This window comes from Balaenoptera physalus (genome assembly GCF_965194825.1).
Source record: "Balaenoptera physalus genome assembly, chromosome: 4".
NCBI classification, from domain to species: domain Eukaryota; kingdom Metazoa; phylum Chordata; class Mammalia; order Artiodactyla; family Balaenopteridae; genus Balaenoptera; species Balaenoptera physalus.
The window spans coordinates 66,098,618-66,125,254 of NC_138891.1; the positions used below are offsets into that span (position 1 = coordinate 66,098,618).

At 42.6% G+C, this 26,637-nt stretch overlaps 1 protein-coding gene and 1 long non-coding RNA gene across 3 annotated transcripts in view; one reads left to right on the forward strand and one right to left on the reverse strand.

Moving 5' to 3' along the window:
- The window catches only part of RTP4 (receptor transporter protein 4), a 38,425-nt gene extending 12,681 nt beyond the window's left edge, over positions 1–25,744 (forward strand). Inside the window, exons 2-5 of one of the 2 annotated variants that reach the window (XM_082460734.1) lie at positions 5,603–7,864; positions 9,980–11,239; positions 11,333–11,797; positions 11,891–25,744. In XM_082460734.1, the coding sequence (XP_082316860.1) occupies positions 7,683–7,864; positions 9,980–11,239; positions 11,333–11,797; positions 11,891–12,653 (2,670 nt within the window). In that variant the 5' untranslated portion in view covers positions 5,603–7,682 and the 3' untranslated portion in view covers positions 12,654–25,744. Of the gene's footprint in view, positions 1–3,324; positions 7,865–9,979; positions 11,240–11,332; positions 11,798–11,890 lie in introns of those variants that run through there. The other variant, XM_082460733.1, reaches the window with a different exon arrangement.
- The window catches only part of LOC309660677, a 217,451-nt gene that overhangs the window by 42,459 nt on the left and 148,355 nt on the right, over positions 1–26,637 (reverse strand). The gene's annotated exons all lie outside the window — the stretch shown is intronic.

A 26,637-nucleotide genomic window follows, 5' to 3' on the forward strand; every position in this document is an offset into this window, starting at 1 on the left:
AGTCAATAACTTCAATGGAAGACTCTAGGTCAGACTGTAAAACAACTCCAGCATAAATCTCATGAACTGTCCTTTAGGGGGGTAATTCTGAAGTTTTGCAAAACACCTACTTTGAGGTCAAGATCAATGACCTTTAATTCACTCACCAAACCACCCCTGGGTGAGTCTGTGGCTTTGAGCCTGCTTGTTTCCTGCTACTGGCCTGGGGCCCTGGTTGCTCTTTGCACTGGTCGGAAGTTCTCACTGACATCAGGAGGGGCCACAGGGCTCTCACCGAGGCCCAAGCTGCACGTTCATGGCCAGACTGAAGCTGCAGAGGTGAAAAGCCAAGTCTGGCTTATTGGTGTGACCATCAGCAGGCTATGCAGCATCTCCCAGCTTCACGTCGCCTTGGCCCTGGATGATCTGCCTTCACTTCTCATAGCTCCCCTCCCTGGATTTCAATGTGTGCTGCTGTTAATTCAATTCGTACATTAGGACTGTGGCCATCTCGTGGCCTCCTTCCATCAGAGAGCAAGCTGCTTTCTGGTGCCAGGTCAACTCAGCCATAATGACTAGACTAATGAAGGCTGACCTTGCCTTCCAGATCTGCATGGTGGAAAAAAGCACACAAGTGGGATTTAAAGCAGCGGGATTCATCTCCTATCTCTGCCACTCATATGTTAGATCTTAGGATTTGCTCAAGCTTCCTGAGCCTCAGATTTTTAATTTATAGTGATTTTTATGCAGGAGTGTATTTTGGCATCATTCTTGGAGTTTTCTAAAAATACATGCCTCTCTACCCCCAGACATGTAGAATCAGAATTTCCAAAGGTAGGCATGGACTTCTGTATTTTCCAAAGCTCCATTATATGCATCTGTTCTGAAACATTCCTTATTAAGGGTCATAAGCCATTGGGCTATTGTAGGAACAACAAAGATATGGTGATAAACATATCTAAGAGATAAAGTGCTCTAAAATTTAGTTATTCATTTTATCTTCCACTTCTCCATAACATACAGACACAAACACTTTCTAGGTTCTTGGTCTTACATATCTCTCTCCTTTACATATAAGGGTCCTTATCTCTTTTTTACCCTTTAAATATCTGGTTCAAATATTCTTTTCCATCCAAGAGCTACTATTTCAAGCCTCTACATATTCTTTCTTTTTTGAAATAATACTGATATTTTGTAGTTATGGTTCATATCTATATCATATTAGTACATATACCATTAAATCTAATGGTATGGGTATTATTATTTCCATTTGGTAGATGAAGACATTAAGGTTCAAAGATCTTAAGTAACTCAGTAAGTGTTGGAGTTGGAACATATAACCTTGTCTTCTAATTTTAAGTCCAATGCATTTCTCCCTGAGTCAGTCTAGAAATAGTATCTGAATTTTTACTCATAATTCAAATGGTAACCATTACAAAGCAAGCAAGTAAAGAATAGGACTTAGAGGGCCTTTAAAATCTCTTCCAAGTCTTGGTGGTTTAATAATTCTAGTTGTATATTTAGAAATCTTGATAGCTAAATTCTTTATTCCTCCCCCAAATATTACGAGATGAGTTGAGAATTAGTTTGACCTGTGTGGGACCTGGCACCTCTCCCAGAAAGCAGCACAGGGGTAGCCCTGCCCCCTCAAGTGTATGCCAGGCTCTGCATTCTTGTCACTGCAAGTTTGGTGGGCTTTGTACTCATTATCGAGCAGAAAAGGAGTGAAGTCATTCCCATCCCTCACAGTGAAGGATAAAAGGGGCTGGCATTTGGGTATTTCCTTTCCCCCAGGTCAGTTAGGCTTCTGTAAAACCCAGCTGTGTTATGCTCTAGTGAAACAGTTTTCCTTAAAGGCAGACTTTAAGAACAGAGAGTTCTGGGTGTTTTAAACAATGTTTTTTTCCTCCTTCCCCTGTCAGAAGCACAGAAAGATTTTTCTCCATCTTCGTAGTGAGTTTCTCCTGGAGGTAAAACTCACAAAAAGGTGGGAAACCCCCCTAAGACTGGGTCTCCTGGATTTTTAAATTCTCAAGCTTGTCCACTGAGCTTCCAGCAATTGGCCATTGACAGTGTAAACTGTTCTTTCTGGTACTGGTTCTCGCGGGGGCTTCTGCTTCTGAGCATTTGACTGTGGTAAGCTGTGATCCTCTGCATCCACCCATCTGTCCCTCCAGTTTTCAGGGCAGTGGTTTGCCCTGTGACCCCAAATTCTCTCATGAATCTAAGAAGGGTTGTTGACTTTCAGTTTGTTCAGCTTTTTTCTTGCTGTAGGCATGGAAGTGATGACTTCTACGCTCCTTCCATGTCAGACTGGAAAATGCCTTTTTCACACGTGGGCAGGAAGTGAAGGAAAATTAAGTTGCTCTTTGTCGTGACTGGGGTTCTTCTAGAAGCACAGCCCAGGACAAGAACTTAGTGCAGGTCGTTAATGCAAGGGGTGATCCCTGGGGGCAGGAGGGAGGAATTAGGTAAAGTGAGTCAGAAGAGAAAAGCCAATGAGTGGTATAGCTTCCACCTGCTGGTTTCCTGGCCTGGCCTGCGGTGGCAGGGGAGGGGGCCCTAAAGACCCTGCTTTATCACATCTTCACCACAGCTTTGGAACAGAGCCCAAATATTTCTGACTCTGGTTTTAAAACCACCTGTGCTGAAACAGAGAAGGTGGATGTCAAGAATGGGAGTCTGGGGCGCTCTATTTGTAGGCTGAGCAGCCTGGGGTTGGCCACTCTCCTCTCTGGGGTCAGCTTTCTTCAAGTTCACAGACGGTCTTTCTGCCCTAAAATATCCAAATGGTTGTCTATCAAGGCAAACCCCAGTTTCCCAGATGGACTGTGCAAGGCCTGACACCAAACAGGTCTTCACAGAAACTGTGAAACAAACTGCCTCTTTGAAAATTTGTGAGCTTTTGTTTCAGTTCTTTTGATTTTACACATTACTTCTGGTTCTTTCTAAAAGGTTTACTTTATTGTCCTTTGAGCGTGATCTTTGCTGTCTGGAATGGTGTTCTCAGGAGGCCTAGCTCTGGGCCCGAGCGGCAGCAGGCTCTGGGCTTCCTGCTCCTTTCACAACTCTAATTTCACTTTTACAGGGGAGTTGACTATCCAGACAGGGGCTGAACATGAGTCCTGGGGGAGCACTGGCCCCGCCCAGGGAGGTGCACGGAACAGAGTGGGGCTGGGGATAGATAACAAGGTGTGATAGGAATACATATCTCTGCTCAGACTGGATTCCTAAGTGACTGCTGTGCTCTTGGAGGCCTTATATACACAATTATTTGCAGTTTTTTTCACCCTGTACTACTACAGATTGGTAGATGACAGATAGATAGATAGATAGATAGATAGATAGATAGATAGATAGATAGATAGATAGATAGATAGATAGATGATAGATAGAGAGGTGAAAGACTTTATGGTAACTTACAAAGAAACATGCAACATAGCAACAATAGAAAACTAGCAAACACTTCTATTTGCTTACTAAATGACAATAACTATTTTTATACTCATTCAAGCCTCATAACAGCCCTATAAGGTAGGTAGTGTTATTATCCCTACTTCTTTTGATGGAGAAACTGAGGCACAGAGAAGTTAAAGGGACTTGCCCAGGCCACCAAGGTATACATGGTGGAACTAGCACTCAACCCAGGCAGGCTGGCTCTAGTTCTACGCTCTTAACTAAAAGGATAAGCTGAGAAAAGTGAGACAGGGCAAAGTAAAGCTAGATGCTCTTTTATATACATACCTGTCTTTCCTGCTGGGCTGTCCCCTGCCTGAGGATAAGGACCAGCAGCTTATAGGTATTTGATATATGTGTTATTTGATCTTTTCAAGGCAACGGTCTAATTCTGCTTTCTCTTGTGTCTGCTGGTTCCCTGTTGTGACTATCCGTACATGCAGCGAAGGGGCAATGACGAGAGTAGAAACAGCCCCTTCCATGACATTCCAGGCGATGTGAGTTCAATGCCTCCCTTCCCCTCCAGGCTGACCTTTTGCTGAGAAGTCATCCTAACTGGAATGGCAGGTCTTCCTAGGATGTGCCCAGGGGCCCCAGCTCAGAGAGCACAACCCTTAGAGGAGCAGCATGAAGACCCTACTTAGATTCCCCCAAATAGCTCCCCACGCCTTCTGCCTGTTCTTCAACCATTAGCAACTCATTCTTTCTTTAGACATGCCCATTCTTTCATGGGACTTAGTGTGGCATCAGAGAAATTTGAGTCCTGGCCCTGCAACTTACTGGACAAGTCATGTCAGGGTCCAAGAGATGAAGATATTTGTCTGGCATCACCAACACAGCAGGAACTCTTAGTCCAGAATTCACTTCTCCCTACTCTGAAGCATTGAGGCAGGAGAAATGGATTTAAGTTAGGGATCATCCAGCCTCACTGTTCCCCAGATCAATCACCTTAAATTTTTTTTGTATCTATGTTCCATATACCTATAGTATTTGTGCTAACTAATCAAAGAGATATTTTTTTAAGTTATTACAAAATAATGAATATAGTTCCCTGTGCTACACAATAGGTCCTTGTTGTCTATCTGTTTTATATATAGTAATGTGTATATGTTAATCTCAAACTCCTAATTTATCCCTCCCCTCCCTTTTCCCTTTGGTAACCATAAATTTGTTTTCTATTTGTGAGTCTACTTCTGGTTTGTAAATAAGTTCATTTGTATTTTGGTTTTTTTTAGATTCCACATATAAATGATATATGATATTTGTCTTTCTCTCTCTGTCTTACCTAACTTAATATCATAATCTCTAGGTCCATCGATGTTGCTACAAGTGGCATTATTGCATTCTTTTTTATGGCTAATATTCCAGTGTATATATGTACCACATCTTCTTTATCCATTCATCTGTCAGTGGATATTTAGGTTGCTCACATGTCTTGGCTATTGTAAAAAGTGCTACTATGAACATTGGGGTGCATATATCTTTCTGAATTAAGAGTTTTCTCCAGAAAAGAGATGTTTAAAATGTAAAATTATTACCACGTTAAGGACTACATTCCTTATTTCTTGTTTCTCTCCTTTAACCAAGCCAATCCCTCCATCCCATCCACTCGGAAGCTAGAGTAATTATGGAAATAAAGTATCAAATGGATTACTTCCATAGATAGGGTCTCCATCTCCTTTTTCAGTCCCACCCCCTCAATCCCTATCAATAATGTCTAACTTCCTTTCTTCCTCTGCCGAAAATGTCCCCAAGAAGAACATATCTCTTTTTGTTAAACTTTGTGCTAGACCTATTTGTAATAGGTCATGTGATATTCTGAAAATGGGTACATGCCTAAGATTACAAAAACTGTACTTTAGTCCTAGTTAAATTAAATATATCTTGGCTTTGGTTTCTGCAACTTGTAAAATGAGGGAGCTGGACTATTGAATGAATGGCAAAAAAACTGTCATCTATCAATCAGTTGGCAGTGGCTGCCTAGATCACTGATGAAAGAGATTTTGAAGTTATGCCCAGACCCAGAGAGAAGACTGCAATCATTGATTAGCAATGTCTGCCTTGAAAAAGAATAGGGGAGTGACATCATGTGCCACCCAAGGATTAGATGACCCTGTAGATTCATTCCAGCTCAAAACTGCTGAGAATCTAAATTTTTCTTTTTCAGAACTGACCTGTGCTTTGTGCCCTTTGAGGATCCTTCCTCTTTTCTGACTGTCTCTCAGGAAATCTTCAGCCAATCTATTATAAGGCACCAACTGTTGATGAAAGCCTAGAGGTCACCACCATCACCCTGTGTGACTTGGGTATGTCATTTTGACACCTTGGCTATCAATGACATGGGAGGGGGAGATCACAAGATGATATATGAGGCTTCTTCCAACTACAAGTTCCATGATTTGATTATCCTAAAGTCACGATGCCTTGGTACGAGGAAACAAGTGGCTTACAGTGGATCCATGGGGTTTTTAAAGGGCTGTAATTTCTTTCTCTTTCTTCTTTTTTTCATCATGGTGGTGAGGAAGGTAGTGGGCTTCCTCCAGCCCTCAAATCTCAATACATACCCCTGGTCTCCCCATGTCCCTGTCCATTGGACCAGGCTGGCCTGGAGCAGTTGTGTGTGTCAAAGGAAGCACATGAAGCAGAGGCAGAGGGAAATGGCAGGGAGTGCAATGGATCAGTCAAGGCTACATTTTGGGAAAAAAGACCATTTGAGGAGTGAGGAGACAGGGACACTCTGAAGATACAGGACAAAAAGAGTGGGCTTGGGTTCTTAAACCCAGCAGAAAGTAGGAGAGGAAGGGTGGGGAAGGAGCCTAGTCATGGTTGGAGCAGGTGAGCAGAGCTCAGAACTAGGACATGGGATGTCTGGGTTCTGGGCCTCTATTGGCAATAATTTTCTGTGTGACCTTGGGCAGGAGACTTCTTTCCTCTTTGTCTCTATTTTCTTATGTATAATAATCAGAGAGAAAAGAGGACAAGTTGATTCCTAAGGGATTTCCAGTTCTAATATTCCATGGGTTTAATTCCAAGTTCCTCCAACTATCTGTGCAGACAAGAGTTTCCTATATCGTCTCTGCAGACATAAGCACCCTCAATGTGTAAAGTTATAAAAGCAGAGAGAGTTTGTACAGAACAGAGTATCCTGGGAGGGTGGGACAGGGGAGAGGGTTTCTGCCTTCCAAATAGAACACGTTAAAATCCAGAAAGCACGAGAAGACTTAGGCTTATCCTGTCTCGGATACAATAACTGTAGGGGCTTCCAAGGACATAAGCATCCTGCTTGCCTTACCTCCCCCATGTGAATTTCAACTCCAGAGGGACAGAGCTTACTTTCTAGAATCTCAGACTCTTCTGAGTTAGAAGTGACTTTATAGGTCATCTAGTTCCAATCCCTCACCCCAGGAATGGGAACTCTATCCTGACATCCAAAGATGGCTCCCACACCTGCTCGTATACTGCGTTACATGATAATTTAACACAGCGAAAGGCAGAGTTAAGTAATCCTTTCATTTGGCCTAGAGTCCTGCCTCACGACCCAGGATATCTCACTAGACCAAATCACTAGGTCAGGGTTTCACGATGGTTCTTTCCACTGGCTCCAGAGTGCCAACCTGGAACACGAAACACCATTCTGAGCTCCCTCTGAGCTCTCCCCAGGGAGGGAGGTGGCTGGAGACATCGCAGGTTTAGAGTCTCACAGGACGGGGTTCAAGTCTCACTTATGCTGCTTACCAGCCAGGTGGCTTTGAACAAGGTACCCCCGCTCTCTGTGCCACTCACCTGAAAAATACCAGGAATAATCCCCCCTAAGGGACTGTGGTGAGGTCTTGGCAGGTGCACGAAAGGAGCCTTGGACACCTGCTCCCCTGCACCGACCCCCCCCTACCCAGTGTCTGCACGAGGGCGTGAGCATCTATGGGCATAGGAACTTCTTCTTAGTCGATGTTACTTGTCCCAATGCCGAGCACAGTGTTTTGCCTAGTGTAAAAATAAGAGAAAAATAAAATAAAAACTAACTTATATGTGCCTCCAGAATCCAGACCAGAGTTTTGTACTCAGACATCCCTTAGCAAGACCTGTTCACAAACTAGCAAATCCCTGCTGCCCCCTGTCGTCGGAACAAAACCTTGCTCTGTGTACTCAAACAGTCTGAAACAAAAGTCAAAAGAGCAGGTGACGTGTCTCCAGATGGAGAAACCGAAACTGTTTTTTCTTCTTGCTGGAAACTGAAAGTTACTGTCAACATGGACTCCAGGTCTCAGAGCAAGAGAATGGTTTTGGATGTTGGGACATGGGAGCAGACATTTCAAGAACTGATCTCGCAGGAGAAACCCGAGGCAAGATGGACCCTGAAGATGGATGGGAACCTTCAGCCAGACTGTGTGGCCCCAGGGTGGAAGCAATACAAGCAGAGAGCATTTGGCAGGTATGTGAGAGTCTGTCCAGCCATGGGCCTTTCTGAGCCAAGAGGTTCAGCTAAGCATTGATGATTCTTTTGAGAAATTGTTAAAAGAATATGCGTCACCAGGCTCTTCATGCTTTTGTAATCACAGTGTTCTTTAAGATGGAAATGATAAGGCTCTAAGCCTCTATTTTGCTTAACGGTAGGAAATTTTTTCTTTTACTAGCCTTCCTCCCTAAGTAGTTCTGGAAATCCCCAGGGAATACCATAAATCTGCCCTCCTATTTTCTCACCACAATTTATTCCAGACTGCTTCTATATAGAGACCTGCTCTCCCCCATCAGTCCTGTCTGGCTTCCCCAGGCTGCAGCAGCCCTACGAGCCTAGTCCTGGTCAGTACCAGCCTAGGACTGGGGCCTTCCTTTATAGCCCCAAGAATTGATTAAGGCCAAGCAATGGCTTTGAACATTACTTTACTGAAGGCCTGAAGATAATAGGAGGGATTGGTGCTGCAAGAAATTAAAACCTAGTTCTTGGAGTCCCTAAATACTGCCCCTCCCTTATTGTCTGTCTCCCTCAACTTCCAATGAGCCTCTAAGTTGCAGGAACCAGCTTCCTTGCCCATGCAGAAGGGTGAGAAATGCTGACTTGGACAAGAATTGGACAATCAAGTCTTCTCTTTTTATATGGCATGCAGGGACCTTCGCTTCACTTTCCATCTCACCTGTTATCCTGCTTCCCTGCCTGCCCCTATCCTGCCTCAGGTGTCCTCTGTTCCATTCTTTATGGGTTACTAGACATGCCATAAATTTTCAGACTTCTATACCCTTGTCTATGATGTTCTGCCTGTTCAGCAGGCCCTTTCCTTCCTCCCTCCCTACCTGTCCCTCAAGGACTAACTCAAGTACCCTGGTCTTCCTAGGGAGAGTAAGTGTTCTTTCTTCTCCATTCCCATAAGACAGTGAATGGTTCTCTCTCTCTCTCTCTCTCTCTCTCTATATATATATATATATATATATGTTTGTAATACATTTATAAATAACATGTGTTCATGTATTACATACTACAGAACATATATATTTATATATAATTATTTTTAGCTGCAGAACCCATCGTTTACATGAAGCCTCCCGGGGCTCTACAGAACACAGTTTTCAAGCCATTGGCCAGAGCCCATGTAGCAGTCATTCTGTTCTGCTTGGAACCTGGTGAACTATGTAAGAGTCTCTCTTTGCACCAGCCAGAGCTCTTTGAGGGACTCATGATGTCTTTTATCAGTTTGGCACTGCCGCAAATGGACAGGTGCTTCTCTTGTTCAGATGAATTGACCTGATAGTCATTCTGAGTTGGGAAAAGCAACGGATCAGCATAGTTTTAGAAAAATATCAACCAGCTTTTGAACAGCACTTTGTAGTTTACAAAATGCTTTCACATATATTATCTCACTTAATGTTGACAATATAACCCTTGAATATTTTTCCCTTGAATATTTTATGGATGTAAAAATTGAGGCTCAGAGTAGTGATTTTTCCAAAGTCCCCCTGTGGTAAACTATGGACTTCAGTCTCCAACCCAAGTATTATGGTTCCAGTAAGTCAGGTACAAAACTAACCACATTGCTCAATAGAGGTGATGTGGTATAGTAGGTAGATAATGCTGGGATTGGAAACATGGCTCTACCACTTAACTTTGTGTGTCCTTAAGCAAGTTGTATACTGTTTTATGATTCAGTTTCCTTATCTGCATATTGGGCTCAATAATGCCTACCTCAGAAGGGTGCTTTAAAGATAAAATGGGATAACATTGTAAAACATTGCCTCAAAATAGGTTATTTATAAGGGTTTTCTATGACCTTGTGAAGACCAAATTTCACTGGCAAATGGCAGAAATGTTTTTCCCTCTGAGACATCCAGAGATGTTTTACTGGCAAAGAGGCAGACTTGGTACCACATATAGGTGGGAGTTCAATGGGCCACAGGAGAAAGCTTTATTAGAAATGCAGTCCCTCTCATTCTTGTTAAATTGTCAATATCACATACACTTTTTCAAGTTGAAAGGGTTCTTAGAGACCGAGGCCAGGCCCATTTCCCTGGCCTCGGTCAACAATCACCTGAGGGCACGATGCTCTTCTGTCTGTAGGTTCTTGTGTTCCTCATGCCATCGAAGCTGGGCTTCCGCCCAAGTGCAGATCCTATGTCACATGTACCTGGAGCACCAGAAGTCCCAGGGAAAGGTGCTTGTGCGGCTCTTTGGTCAGAGGTGCCGGAAGTGTTCCCAGTCTCAATTTGAGAAGCCTGAGTTCTCCCTGGATAGCACCATGAGGATTCTGAACAACCTGGTGCAGCGTATTCTGGAGAGATTCTACAGAAATGGCATCAGGAAGGTTTTGGAGATTCCAGTGATCCAGGAGGTGCCTTTGAATGGGCACCATGATATGGTCAATTGTGAGGCATGTGTCCTGGGCTTCTGTGTACAGAACTTACCTAACTGCACGACAGAGCCAGCCAAATCCTCTCTCTACTACACGAAGACTGGCAGCTCCTCTCCTCACCTTGGTGACGTGTATGGCCAAAACCTAGCTAGGAACCAGTCAGCTGAGGCAAAGGAGACTCAGGGAAGTGGGTATTCCTGCGCCCATAAAGGCCCAGGGCCCAGCCATGCCACTGCTGGGATCCAAGTGCCTGGGGCAGGCCCTCAGCTCAAACAGGAGACGGGCCGACTGCTCACACCAGGGACAGACTGGCAGGCTGCACAGGGAACAGGCCTACAGCCCATCCGAGTAGCAGGATCACTTCCCCCAGGGTGGACAGACCCACAGCCCAGACAAGCAATAGGTCCACTACCTAAAGGGTTGGCACATTCACAATCCACACTGGGGACAGGACCACAGAACTCCCGGCTGACATATTCTCAGGCTATAAAGATGTCAGGCCAGCAGTTGACACAGGATGCACAAGCCACCCAAGGGGCAGGTCGTCAGGCCACAAAGGTGACAGACCCACAGCCCACACGGGGGACAATCCCAAGGGCCACATCAAGGTCAGACACTCAGGCTACAGGGAGGGCAGACCCTTCACCACTGGGGTCAAACTCACAGCCCACACGGGGAACAATCCCAAGGTCCACATCAGTGTCAGACAGTCAGGCTACAAGGAGGGCAGACCCCTCACCACTGGGGTCAAACTCACAGCCCACACGGGGAACAATCCCAAGGTCCACATCAGGGTCAGACAGTCAGGCTACAGGGAGGGCAGACCCCTCACCACTGGGGTCAAACTCACAGCCCACACGGGGAACAATCCCAAGGTCCACATCAGGGTCAGACAGTCAGGCTACAGGGAGGGCAGACCCCTCACCACTGGGGTCAAACTCACAGCCCACACGGGGAACAATCCCAAGGTCCAAATCAGCTTCAGACAGTCAGGCTACAGGGAGGGCAGAACCCTCACCACTGGGGTCAAACTCACAGCCCACACGAGGAACAATCCCAAGGTCCACATCAGGGTCAGACAGTCAGGCTACAGGGAGGGCAGACCCCTCACCACTGGGGTCAAACTCACAGCCCACATGGGGAACAATCCCAAGGTCCACATCAGGGTCAGACAGTCAGGCTACAAGGAGGGCAGACCCCTCACCACTGGGGTCAAACTCACAGCCCACACGGGGAACAATCCCAAGGTCCACATCAGTGTCAGACAGTCAGGCTACAAGGAGGGCAGACCCCTCACCACTGGGGTCAAACTCACAGCCCACACGGGGAACAATCCCAAGGTCCACATCAGGGTCAGACAGTCAGGCTACAGGGAGGGCAGACCCCTCACCACTGGGGTCAAACTCACAGCCCACCCGGGGAACAATCCCAAGGTCCACATCAGGGTCAGACAGTCAGGCTACAGGGAGGGCAGACCCCTCACCACTGGGGTCAAACTCACAGCCCACACGGGGAACAATCCCAAGGTCCAAATCAGCTTCAGACAGTCAGGCTACAGGGAGGGCAGAACCCTCACCACTGGGGTCAAACTCACAGCCCACACGAGGAACAATCCCAAGGTCCACATCAGGGTCAGACAGTCAGGCTACAGGGAGGGCAGACCCCTCACCACTGGGGTCAAACTCACAGCCCACATGGGGAACAATCCCAAGGTCCACATCAGGGTCAGACAGTCAGGCTACAAGGAGGGCAGACCCCTCACCACTGGGGTCAAACTCACAGCCCACACGGGGAACAATCCCAAGGTCCACATCAGGGTCAGACAGTCAGGCTACAGGGAGGGCAGACCCCTCACCACTGGGATCAAACTCACAGCCCACACGGGGAACAATCCCAAGGTCCACATCAGGGTCAGACAGTCAGGCTACAGGGAGGGCAGACCCCTCACCACTGGGGTCAAACTCACAGCCCACACGGGGAACAATCCCAAGGTCCACATCAGGGTCAGACAGTCAGGCTACAGGGAGGGCAGACCCCTCACCACTGGGGTCAAACTCACAGCCCACACGGGGAACAATTCCAAGGTCCACATCAGGGTCAGACAGTCAGGCTACAGGGAGGGCAGACCCCTCACCACTGGGGTCAAACTCACAGCCCACACGGGGAATAGGCCCCATGGCTACATGTAGGACCTTCAGTGAAAGTCAAGCTGCCTGGGTCAGGCAGGAGAGGTGCTCACCTAGAGGGTCTGCTCCAGACAGCTTTTTCAGATTATCTCCCTCAATGCAACCAAATAATTCCCTTAACCAGGAGGAGCTGTTCAGGTGGGGCTACGTCTGTGTTGTTGCTCTGTTTACCTTTTTTGTATCTAAATACCTATAAGTAGAACGATGAAAAAAGACTTGTCTTCTCTTGTCTTAATTCCATGGTAATCAATGAACTGGCTGCCATTTTAATATGACAGAATTTGCTTTGGGACCAATGCAGGGTCAAGTTTATAGAATAAGCTCGGTGCTTTGTGACCACCTAGAGGGGTGCGATAGGGAGGGTGGGAGGGAGGGAGATGCAAGAGGGAAGAGATATGGGAACATATGTATATGTATAACTGATTCACTTTGTTATAAAGCAGAAACTAACACACCATTGTAAAGCAATTATACTTCAATAAAGATGTTTAAAAAAAAAAAAAAAGAACTGGTTCCTGGACCTCCTTTGCAGATAGTTTAAAACATGACCTAGCAGATAATGGACCCAATGATAAATATTTGTTAAATCATTAAAAGATTTTTACTCATGCATTCACTCATTCATATATCAATATATATAGACCATATCTTGACAAGAACTGAGGGACCTGAGTTTCATCAGAAAGTTATTGTAGTAGGCTGAATAATGGTTCCCCCAAAATGCCCATGTCCTAATATGTTACTTTACGTGGCTAAAGGGACTCTTCAGATGCGACTAATTTAAGGATCTTGAGATGAGGAGATTATCCTGTGTTACCCAGATGGGCCAAATGTAATCACATGGGTCTTTATAAGAGGGAGGCAAGAGGGTCAACGTCAGAAACAGGAAAGTTAACTATAGAACGAGAGGATGAAGTGATGTGCTCTGAAGGTGGAGGAAGGGGTCACAAGCCAAGGAATGCAAGCAGCCTTTAGAAGCTCATAAAGGCAAAGAAATATATTCTCCCCTAGAGCCTCCAGAAGGAACCAGCTCTGCTGACACATGACTTTAGCCAAGTGAGGCTGATATTAGACTTCTAACCTCCAAAACCATGAGATGGTAAATTTGTGTTGTTTTAAGGCACTAAATTCATGGTAATTTGTTACAGCAGCAACAGGAAATTAATACAGTTATCAGTATCACTGCAGGGATCAGGCAGTTATGCTTTAGGTATGCTTTAGCTTTAACAACAACAACAACAAAGAGTATAGATTAGAAATATTGGCATACACATCCCCTCTTGTTCTTTTTTCTCTCCTACATAAACCCACCGAAATATCCCCATCCTAGAGAGATTTTCTAAAGCATCATCAAATCAAAGGGAATCTGTTTAGAATGGAGGTATTTGGGTGGGCTTAAGTAGTTTGGTGACCCTTGGAGCTATCATATTCTTTCACTCCTTCTAGCATTGAATTGGGAATCATGTAAGAACGTGCCAATCCTGAGATCTTGTGATGCATAGCTACATCTTTCACTCTCTATTTCCATCTGTCTGCTAGGCATTTCTACATGGTTCTCGTACTGCCATCTCTATCTTCCCACATTCAAAATCAAGCTCATCAGCATCTCTGACTTTCTTGTTCAAATTTGCCCTAGTCACTCAAGCTTATCACCTTAGAGTCATTTTTAACTTCTCCTCCTTTTCACCAATGCTTATTGTCCCTTCTTTTGTCAAGTTGCTCCCATCTCTTGTCACTAGGTTTTCCTATCAAACCCTCTCCCCAACCAGTTCAGGGACTTGGATTATTGAAATAATGAGGGGATTTGGATTTTCCCTCATAGGCAGTGGGGAGTCATTGCAAGCATTTGAGAATATGGGCAATTTGAGTAGAATAACAGTTTAAAAATATTATATCTTTCTGGAAAAGAATGGAGTATAGGATAGAACCAGTTAGGATTCTGGCTTGAAATAGGAGAGTGGTAAACACAGAGAGGGGTTCTTGTAGACAATAAATATCTTGAAGGAATTTGAAGACAATGAAATGCAAGATGGCAGAAAACACTTCCTTTTTTTCTGGCCATCTCTTTTCATCTCCTCTCAGACCACTCCATTTATATATGCCCCCATCCCCAAACCACTTTACTAAATGTCTGCATTCCTCCTGTTCTCATACCTTTTTGTTTCTTTCATAAAGAACATACACATGAGGACTAGAGACTTTATTTCTGGCTTGGTTATGAGATACGACTGGTGCAGGTCATTATCCCTCCCTGAACCTCAGTTTCTCCATCTGTAAAATAGGTTAATGACTTCTAATTAAGCATAGAGGATTGAACACATGCATTTCCTTCTGATCGCTCTTGAAATCCCACTGCGTGACAGTAAAAGGGGGAAAAAAAGGCATCAATTCACAAGGCAAAGAGCATGAGTGGAAGCTACAAAACGGATGGATTAGTGATGGGTTACTGACTTAGCAGAGAGATCTGGAATACAAGTTAGGCAAAGGAAAACCAAGGTGCAAGGCAATTGATGTGGCACAATTTCAGAAAAGTTCAAAAACTGTAGGCAACAAGTAGCTCTGAAGGTGGGTGTTAGGAAGCCTGAAGTGGGAGTATTGGTTGAAAGCCTTTAGGAAAAAGTTCCTTTTCCCCACTCCGATGCAGCCTTGTACCCACTCTTAACTCATTCCAGAGTGAGGAATGGAGGTTTATTCTCTGAAGACATTGACCCAGAGGGACTCTGGGCTTAGGAACTTGGGCATAGTTAAGGGAGGGGGTACCAACCAGCAATCAGAAAGATAGTGAAAGTCTACATACTGACTAGAGGCACTCCCTTAGCCCACTACCAAATCTAGGAGCCAGCATTATATCCTACTAACCCTCCCCTCAAATACACAAAGAATGGACAGTTTCTCGCTGGGAAAACTGATCAGCTCAAGAGAGAGAAAAAAATACATATACTGAAATGGGGGAAGGGTGTTCCTCCAATGGAATGACCAACTCAGATCATATAGTACTGTAGTACATATTTATTGAAAAAAAAATCTGTGTATAAGTGGACCTATGCTGTTCAAACCCATGTTGTTCAAGGGTCAACTGTATATGTAAACTACTAGAAATAATAAGGGGAACAATTCTGTATGCAAGGAAAGTAAGACGTGTTTTTGGCTAAGAAAAGGTATGAGATATGGAGATGCATTTTTGTTAATGGAAAAGAAAGTAAATTTGTCCTAAAGTAATACTGATTATTTCAGAATTGAAAAGAGGAAAACAGAAAAATAGAGGACAAATTATGGACATATCTATATCTGTAACTATAGAGAGAGAGGGAGATTAAGCATGAGCATGGAAAATTTTAACTAGTCTAATCAAGCCAGCTAAAATTGAATTGTTATTAAAAGTGTTTTTTTAAATAAGACTTAATATTAATAGTGTACTTATATAAAACTAAAACTTGATTTTTTTTCATGTACTGAAAAGACAAAGCTTTACTGAACTGTTGGTCTGCTCCTGATAAGAGACTATGAAAGGTTTTTCTTTACTTATTAAATAACCTTCCTAAAAAACAGAAGTTCTGTGTTTTATCAAAATAATTTCCTGTGCTTCATGTCATCTTAATTCGGTCTTTGATAACTTAAGAAAACTGAATCTTCTCAATATTAAAAGAGTGAAGTTTTGTTAACAACTATGTAACATTCTATATTTGCCTTTGAAACACTTTATTGTCACTTTGTCACATAGATAATTAAGTACTGTTTATTAATAATCTGGGACCCTATTTAGTCAAGTATCTAAACCTTTTGATATTTTTCACAAACTTCCCAAAATTAAATTCTAAATAAAGTCTTTTTGACATCAAACTAATTTGGGGATTTCCCAGAGGGCCCCTGGAACATCTCAAAAGATTTGTTCCCTCACCTTTTTTTTAAAAAAAAATTGAAGTATGATTGTTTTACAATGTTATGTTAGTTTCTGGTGAACAGAAGAGTGATTTAATTATATACATATATTCTTTTTCATATTTTTTTTCCATTACGGTTTACTACAGGATGTTGAATATAGTTGCCTGTGCTATACAGTAGGACCTTGTTGTTCATCTATTTTATATATAATAGTTTGTATCTGCTAATCCCAAATACCTAATTTATCCCTCCATCACCCCCTCTCCCCTTTGGTAACCGGAAGTTTGTTTTCTATCTCTGGTACTCTGTTTCTGTTTTGTATACAGATTCGTTTGTATTAATTTTTTAGATTCCACATATAAGTGCTATCATATAATATTTGTTCTCTCTCTTTATAGAGGAGAGATGATGAACTAATTAGGCTTGTTTGTTATGTTGGATTATGTAAGAAGCATTGCCAAATAAATGATGCTAAACCTTCTTAGATTATATTTGTGTGGCTACATGTTATTTATATGTGTTCTAGAAATTGTATAAAATCTGATATGTCCTGGTATGTTATCACTTTTAATTCTAATTATTATCTTGAAGTGTTGTGTGTTACAGAAATAAGCAAATTTCCTTGTCAACTGCATTATAATGAACTCTCATGAGATCTTTAACCATGGCCATTTTAAAGTCTTTGTCATTTACAGAGAGTTACTCTCTTACTTTTATGCTTTTGCAAATATGTTTCATTTTCAGAGAGATTCATGGAGAGGGCTCAAACAAGTACTCTAGAATACAGGTTTCTGATAACTGTAAGGTCATAAAGCTGAACTGGGTAGGAATTTCCAGAACTCATGGAAAAACTGGATTCAAGCAGAACAAGAATAACATGGGACTGAATGAACTGATGAGGATGATTATAATTTTATGATTTTTATTTGAAACATTGCTGATTTTTAAAAATGTTTTCGTTTTTCCAGATTTGAGGGAAACCCTCCCTCTTTTAAGCTATCAACAAAGATGACTTATTTATCTTTTTCTCCCTTCTTGATCCCTCTATAATTCATAAACTCTCAATGAGTATTCTTATTTTCATGGTAATATATTTATTTGCATAAGTTCAATAAGAATCTGTTCTTATAACAGGACACAGTTGGAAACACTGGTTATATTATCAAGGCTTTGACTAGGATGTCAGGTTTGAGAATGTGCATAGCATAGACTCAGATGTAACCAGAAAACTTAAAGGAACTAAGGTTGACTTTATGAAGCCAATATAACCCCTTGGAAATTCTGGCCTGCCCTTGCTTACAAGGTTCCCAGCAACCTAATCAGGTGACTAAGGAAGGTCACTTCCTGGTAGGTACAAGAGCCTCAAGATACTTTGGGGACCTTGAGAAGAGAGGAACTCACCCAAATCTATATGTATTGCAGGAAATTTCTGATGGTAAGTCCTTGGCTTGGCTTCCTGGTCTTAAGAGGCTTTTAAAAGCTCAAACTGTTATTTCTTAAGAAAAGTTCCAGCAAACAGATTTAAAAGAGCCTCTATGATCAATCACTATTCTTGCCGCACTTATGTAAATAATCAGGTCAATTTTTTGGAACTAGATGTATTTTGCAAAAAAATTAGACTTAATTTGGCTCTCTTTTATAGAAATGAGGGTCATTTTAGAGAGAGAAAGTATGTTTCAGTAACACACCTTTGTGGATATTAGATTCTAGTGCTGTTAATTGTCTTTGAGGTTTTGTTATTTACCTGTAAACTGGACTGAATCCTGAATTCTTCTAGTTTCCTCCAATATCTGGCTATAACACCCCAAACTAATGTTTCCAATTTTCTCTTACCCTTTTGACTTGGAATCACTAAGAACAAAAGCTGCACTAGTCCCTGAAACCCTGCAAACTGAATGTGAACTTGATACAAACTTCAGAGAAATCACCACAACAGCTTATGTGTAGGCCATCTTTGTGTCTGCTGCTGTGTGCACCACTCAGAAAGTTTACCTGAACACATGATGACATCATTAGAGACAGTCAAACTACAGAAGATGCTTTGACCCCAACATCTAGAGTATTCTCTAGAAATCTTCTTGACTGACTGCCCTCAGAACTCAGACTGGGTTTTCAGTCTGCTGCAATCATTAAGCTTTGTTTTTCTTTTGTTTCCATAGAAATGCCTTATTAAATACCTGATTTCTCACACAATATAGGCCTAATTTGGGGAGCTCAAATACAAGACAACCTCCTGAAATGAGACACGACCATTTAACTGAACTGACCTATTCTCAAGACGGAGATTGGTTTAATGAGATATGAAGCAATCTATCAACTTAGCTTCTGGGTTGTGAAACTTCTTGTTTGAAGTTTCAAAGGCAGGACTGAAGAGGAGCAGAATTTGTTATCCTAAAACATGCCTCTTCAGCATAAGGATTATTTTAAGCTGGCTATTTTTAAGAAACAGCAGACAGGGCTTCCCTGGTGGCGCAGTGGTTGAGAATCTGCCTGCCAATGCAGGGGACACGGGTTCGAGCCCTGGTCTGGGAAGATCGCACATGCCGCCAAGCAACTGGGCCCGTGAGCCACAATTACTGAGCCTGCGCGTCTGGAGCCTGTGCTCCGCAACAAGAGAGGCCGCGATAGTGAGAGGCCCGCGCACCACGATGAAGAGTGGCCCCCGCTCGCCGCAACTAGAGAAAGCCCTTGCACAGAAACGAAGACCCAACACAGCCATAAAAAACAAACAGAAACAGCAGACAGAGGAGAAGCTCTGAGAACTGAGTAGAAGTTACCCTTGTGTAAGAGACATTTATATTTATAAGGGAAATCTCCATGTGTGAGAGTGTCTCCCTCTCTGTATCAAGAAGAGAAGGATGATTCTAAATCTCTAGAAACTCTTTGCAATGGAGAAGGTAAGGACTTAAATCTGTATAACAACCTTACTCTTGTTTACTATGTTTTCCTGGTCACCTTCCATAACTGACTCCTCACCCTCAACACCTTCTTTTGTCTTTAGCTGAAGATAATATTTAACATGATGATTCTGACCATCTTGGCGAGTTACTCGGTTTCCCTAGGTCTCTCCCACGTATACATGAAGGTATACATGTTATACTTTTATTTGACATTCTCCTGTTTATCTGTCTTATATCAATTTAATTATTAGACCAGCCAAAGAACCTAGAAGGAAAGAAGGGGAAATCTTTCCACTCCTATACAGCCCAGGAAGCATTACTCTACCTCCATGCTTGGTAATTAACTTGAATTATGAAATGATGGATTGGGATGTTACTGGAGGGAAGAAAGAAATGGAGAGAAATTCAGCAGCACCTAACCAAGCCATGAGGAAGTATTATCAGTCAGTCCAGGCAGCCAAACTGGGATCAGAAACAAAAAATATATATATTTATTTTATGAACACTGTAAGCACAGAGATAATTCTCAGCCAAACAGAGATCTGACCTGAGGGCACTCAGCAAAAAACTCCTGTTAACAAAATCAGTCATCCCCTAAAATGGAAAAGTTTTTCATTAATGAGAGTCCAGGGCCAAAAGCTATGGATTTCAAGGAATGCTAAATGCATCCACTGACCTTTCTTGACCTGCTTTTCTTGTTCTGTACTACCATCTATCCTTTACATCTTCACCCCTGGTTAATTCAAGGCACTTTCAGCTTGTGCATTATGTCTGAACATCCTCAGGCCAAGAAGTCACAGGGAGGGAAGACTCTGGAGGTTTGGAAGGACAGATTCATCAGATGTCAGAGCCAGAAGCAGGTTTAGAGAGGAATTCTGACCCACCTCTTTGCAGCAGTGGGAGGGAAGGGAGTAGCTGTTTGACCCCTGGTCCCTCAGCAGAGGTCAAATGTCATCAATTTCCACTTAGGGATGTCAAAGAGATGAACACTCAGGGGTGAAGCCTTACCCTTGGGATTAAACTAAAAGCCTGCAGTGTGGAACTAGGAATTTCTGAGGTTTATAGTGGGAAGTAGGGAATGGTTGGAGGAGACAAAGGCAGGGGAACGGAGTAAATTGGGTGAAACAACACAGTCTGGCTCCTGGAAACTTCCAAATAATCTTAGAATTGCTGCAGGCAAGCAGCATTCTGGTGTGATCTGACCACCTCTCTGGGGGCTGGATGTCTGGGAGCAGTGCTGGCAGGCACTGATTCTCAGCTCTAGAGAGTTAGTGTGGTTCTTTCTCCAGAGACCCTGCGAAGCTGGGAAAGAGCGTCCCAGATGGCTTAGTGGCTCAGATACCTTAGAGTGGGCTCTTAGAAACCCTCTAGTCCTAATGTACTTTTTAACAGAGAAGAAAACCAAATCTTTAGCGGCATAAGATTGCTTGTTAGAGTATAATTTTCAAAAAGGTAAAATCATGTCTCTCATATAGACGTTAAATGAACAGGTTTCAAAGATTTTACTGAGCTCATTAATTAATGAGGAAAGCAGTAAGATTTAAAACCAGCCCAGAGAACATTTGAGAAGCTAGGTATGTATAAGCAATTTAATTGCTTGCTGAGTTACAAGCTATCCAAAAACTGGCTTATGTTTAACCGGATCATAAACTGTAAACTTTCAGGCTATCTGTTCCACTGGGAAGAAATTATTTGCACCTCCACTGAACAAAATTTTCCTAATGAACCTTTGCCTTATAGTGAAGTAAAGTCATCCAGTAAATTGAAAGTCTGCATGGAAAGAACACCCAATGGTTTCTTTTGCCTATTTCCAAGTTTCAGATAATTTTTAAAAACCTGTCCAAAATAACACTGGTGTTTGCTAGCAGATGTAGGATGACATTTGAAGTCTCTTTATACTCAACCCAATGTTGTTGTCCTTGCCACACAATCCAGAAAGACCCAGATGTACAAGAGCGTAATTGTGAATGGAAGAAGTAGTATATTCCCTACTCTGGTCTGTCCCGCCCATCCACTCACTTGAGGCGTTGCGTATGAAACACTGACCTGTGAGGACGCCCAGACTAGTTCCTTGTCCCCATATTTCCCAAACACAAGGTATAATCTCAATACTCTCTTTCCCTCCAGTGTCTTACAGGAATCCTTAATCACTCTCCCCCACCCACACACACACTCAGTCCTTATACTTGACTGTCTCTAGGATCCTTTTCTGCATATTCTCTATTGGAAACTTCATTAGATGTGTTCCACTGAGGCTCAGTGACATCTTGCTGGAGATGTTACCTAAAGGGATTTAAGACTGAATGTGCTCACTTGGCATAGGTATCCATTAAAGTCCTTTCACTTCTTAAATTCAAGGATTCTGTAATAGTTTTTTTCCCAAGATAGGACTGAGAACTTGCATATAGAACCTAGGAAGCCTCAGGTGGATTTGCAAAGGTGGCACTGATTTTTTGGCTTTAGGATAACTCTAATTTCTTGGCTCTTCATTAGAGTGAATGCTAATGTCCTTCTTTTTGGGAGGGCTCTGAGGATAAGTGAGTTACTATTTGCCAGAAGATTTGGGAGCCTGAGACAAGTAACACTGAGCTGCTCACCAACAATGACAAGTCATCTACACAAACATCCATCCTTTTGTTCCTGCCAGATCTTTATGCGTGGCAGAGATTGGAATAATTTCATTACCAGAGTTCATCAGACTTGCCAGTGTCTCTTTAAGATTGCCTTTTTCAAAATTACTTTGTCTGAAATGGAATTCAGGTAGATAAGAAATGGAGGTAGCAAAGGGGTAGTTATTAACCACTCAAAAGATAACATGATGGGGATGAATCATCTACTCCCAGGCCCTGATTTTGAGGCTTGCTTTTGTATTCTTTTTATCCTCTAGATAAAAAGAAAAAAAATTTTAAGAATGAATTTCTTATGGTTAATGTTAAAATAAAAAAGGACCACAAGCCCAAAATAGAGTCACTTGTGCTAGGCCCCAGATCAATAAACCAAGACCTAATACCTAACTTAATTACAGTTTCAGCCTTTCCCGGAATGGAATCTTAAACTAGTCAATCTGGAATCACCTGGTCAGTACCAGTGAAGAAATCTGCCTGATAGACCCCTGCTGGCTCCTAAAGGAAGGTGACCTCGCCACAGCCAATTTGTTCTTTGCTAGTTTAACTTCCATGTCCTGCTCCCTTCTGTCTTTAAAAGTCTTTGATTTTGTACAGGTCTTCGGAGCTCCTTTCTATCTTAAAGAGCATCACTTTTTTTCAGGTATTTACCTTTCTCTTGCAAAGCTCACTTGCTTCACCCCCAACCCCAAGGCCTGATTTATCCAAGGGAAATCACATACCCCGGACAGTGATTGATTCATAAAAGAACGTTGACACAAAGTTGGTCAATAAGATGCAAGGAGAAGTTTGTAGAAGGTTTCTGGGAAATCCTTCCTCACTTTTTAAATAAAATTTCCAAAAAGTGACCCTAGTATATTCTCTGGACAAACCATGCCCATGTTTGAAGTCTGGAATGTCCACAGCTGCCTCACTAGTAGGTTGAGGATGAAAACTCAGAGGAAGGGAGAGCCAGGGCCACAGGTTTACATGCACTCTAAGGTTTGCCTTACTGCTGCACTTTCTTTTTTTTTTTTTAATTAATTAATTAATTTATTTTTATTTTTGGCTGTGTTGGGTCTTCGTTTCTGTGAGAGGGCTTTCTCCAGTTGCGGCAAGTGGGGGCCACTCTTCATCGCGGTGCGCGGGCCTCTCACTGTCGCGGCCTCTCCCGTTGCGGAGCACAGGCTCCAGACGCGCAGGCTCAGTAGTTGTGGCGCACGGGCCTAGCCGCTCCGCGGCATGTGGGATCTTCCCGGACCGGGGCACGAACCCGTGTCCCCTGCATTGGCAGGCGGATTCCTAACCACTGCGCCACCAGGGAAGCCCTGCTGGACTTTCTTATAGGAGCCAATAAATTTCCCATTTGTTTAAGCCACACAAAATCCAGGGATGAAGACTGAATCATGAGTTAGGCAGACAATCCAATGGAAACGTTATCTGAAAGAGCTGGGTAAGGTAGCAGAATATGCTATGAAGCAATGGGAGAGGAACAAAGATACCAGCACAAAGGAGGATGCTGGGAATCAAGAGTCTGAGGCAAAACTTAAAGAGATTCCTGAGAATCTGGGGTATTGTTTCTGGGGTTGTGTGCTGGACAACGGATCTGTTGATTATTGCCTTATTGTGACTCCTGGAATTCTCTTTCTTGTCTGAGTCCAAATACCACCCATCCTTCAAGCCCTAGCTCAAAGCTTACCTCCCATGGGGAGTCTTTCCATTTGCACTGGGCCTTGTTTACTGCCCCCAGCTGAGACTTCCTTGGGATCTCTCTTCTCTACAGAATGTCTGTCATGCAGAACCTCTAAGTATCCTGGGTGAGAGTCTTGTCCCTTAAGGCCAAATGAACTAGTATGCTTCTTTGTTTCTTCTCCCACAGAGCTGAGCCCAGAGTTATTCCCAGAAATCACAAGAAAGTGAATGTGTTTGCAGAACAGTGTGCTGAAGTTTATTAGTGAGGGCATCTCAGTGTTCATAATGAAATCCTTTGTCAGCATGGCTCCTGGGTGTTATCCCTCCCTGGGTGCTTGGTCATACAGGGCTGCCCCACAGCTGAGTTCAGAGGGGGACCCCCTCTTCCATTCTCAGGCTGTGCTGAGGAAGACCATAGCCCTGGCTCTCAGAGAAGTTCCCAGAAATGGTGAGAGAGGTGAAGGAATCACTTTGACCTTGTTTAACTTGGAATTGTGGAATACCTGAGCTGAAATGAAGCTTAAAGTTCACAGAGGCACATCTTCCTTTTTCAGCAGGGGAAACTGAGGCAGAAGGTAGAAGGAACCCGCCTAAGGTTCTACTATTAAAGTGATCTTTAAACAATCACCATTGAGTGTATGGGGAAAGCTAAGCAACTCGGCCCATCATTTCCTTAAAGACAACTGCTTGTTTATTACTTAGGTTTCCTTTTCACTAAAAAGCTGGGCAATTTGATAGTAACTAAAAAAGGTGTCTAAAGAAATGGCCATTTTAAAAGCAATAATTACTCATATTTCAATACAGCTCTATAGTTTAAATTTTTTTTTTTTTATAGCTTGGTCTTTCTTACAATTATTTTCTGGAAGGAGAGATTGTTGTTTCTATTTTAGAAATGTAGAAACCAATTTCACCCCACCCAGGTCATACTTCAGATTCAGGCCTGGAATTCCATCTCCTTTACCTACTCCTGTGCGTATTCCTTTCTGTTCACATGGGATTGAGAAACATGAATTTTGAAAACCAGTTTGATCCCTCCAATGTTTCCAAACCCCAATTACCCTTCAGAGTGGCAGAGCCCTGGCTTTTTTTATCAGCCTAGCTCTAATGCTAGATTTTGGGTCTAGACCCCCCTTCCTTGTCTTTGGTTGATAGTGGAGGCTTTTTAATGAAATGGCCCAGAAAATACTGCCTACTGTCTTCAAATATTAATAACTTCATTTGTTTGCAAAACTTAGGGAGGGTGTCATAAAAATTAATGAGTGTGTTGGTGGAAATCAATTGTCTTTCTGCAAAAGATTCTCTGGCGACATTGTGTAGGAAATTATGTGAATTTTTTTCTTTTTTTTTTTTCCACTTCTGGGATAGTATATTTCTAGCTAAAGGGTATGTGTTGAGTATATTTATGATACAGAAAATGGAGACTTTGTAAAGATCTTCTGGTCTTTTGCTATGAAGAAAGATGAAGTTTGGAGGAAAACAATCCCAAAGAATGAAAACCCAAGGGAACCACTTCAATCAACATTATTTCTCATAATTTTGGCCTGGGTATTTGTATTCCTCTTCAGTCCTTATACTTTTACACTCATAACTGGGCTAAGGTAAATTCTTACTGAGTTGGAGACAGAGCCAGGCTCAGAGAGAAGAGATGTACAGAGTCTCATAGTCCAGTTAGTAGAAGAGACTGCTGGTCCCCAGCCCACAATTTTTGCTGTATTACATTGTTTGTCTTTCCTGCTCTCTCTTAAAAAAGAAAAAAAACAAAAAACAAAACTGGGCATGGGGATAGAAGTTAGCAATGTATTCATTTGTTCTTGTTAATTTTCCAAACTAAGGTATTTTAATTACATTGAGTTAAGATCACAATCTTTTTCCACTCTAAATCTGTGTTCATCTCAAATTTACTAGTGTCAGATGGCATCAGATAGGCTGTAGGCTTTTTGGAGGTCCAGCTATGAGGAAGTTGAATTGGAGATACATTTAGCCTGGACTGAATGGACCACACTGATGTATTTCACATCTTGAACATGGATAAAATGCACAATTTTATGTAGAGTTGGTAACATTTAAATACACCATATTAATTGCAATTTGAAAAACATATTGGAACATTTCAGTAAATCAAGTGAGAATTTACTGACTACTGATTTGGACGTACATGAAGGGTACTTTATTTTCCTTTGAAAATTATTTATTAAAGAATTGAAGGAAAATTCAGATAAAAATTGGTGGATATTTATTGCAACATCTTTTCAACTTCTTTTGATTGTTTGAAAGTTTTCATAATAAAAATTTAAGGACTTTTAAAAAATTAAGGGAATACAGAATAACAGTGATCAAGACAAGCAAGGAAATTCCAAAAAAAAAAAAAAGACAAGCAAGGAAATCGACAGAAATTTTCTGATATTGAGAGGAAAATTGTAACAAAAACAAAAATTACCAAAGGAAGTAATTCATTAAGAAGAAGAGAGGGACTTCTTTCGTGGCACAGTGGTTAAGAATCCACCTGCCAATGCAGGGGACATGGCTTCGAGCCCTGGTCCGGGAAGATCCCACATGCGGCAGGGCAACTAAGCCCGTGTGCCACAACTACTGAGCCTGCGCTCTAGAGCCCAAGAGCCACAACTACTGAAGCCCGTGCACCTAGAACCCATGCTCCGCAACAAAAGAAGCCACCGCAGCCACAACGAGAAGCCTGCCACCACAACGAAGTGTATCCCCACTTGCAGCAACTAGAGAAAGCCCACGCATAGTAACGAAGACCCCACTCAGCCCAAAAAAAAAAAAGTTTTAGGGAAAAGTATTATAGAGACATGAGGCTATGTCATTTTTCTGGATTTTGTGTTATCTGTCAGCATTTTACAATCTGTTATTTGTTGCGATTTCTTTTTTCATTCCAAATAAATATTCACTTTTGCTCCTAATTTTGTATCCTTTTTCTTAAAGAGGGCCTGACCATATTTTATGGGCTTCAGGCCCTCCCTACCAAACCTGTGGTCCTCTAGCAGTGAGATAGGGAGAGGCTGAAGGATGGTACTTACTGAAGTGTAGGTGCAAGTTATAGAGTAAAGTGAAAAGAGGGATCATCTAGGTGGCTGGCGGCACC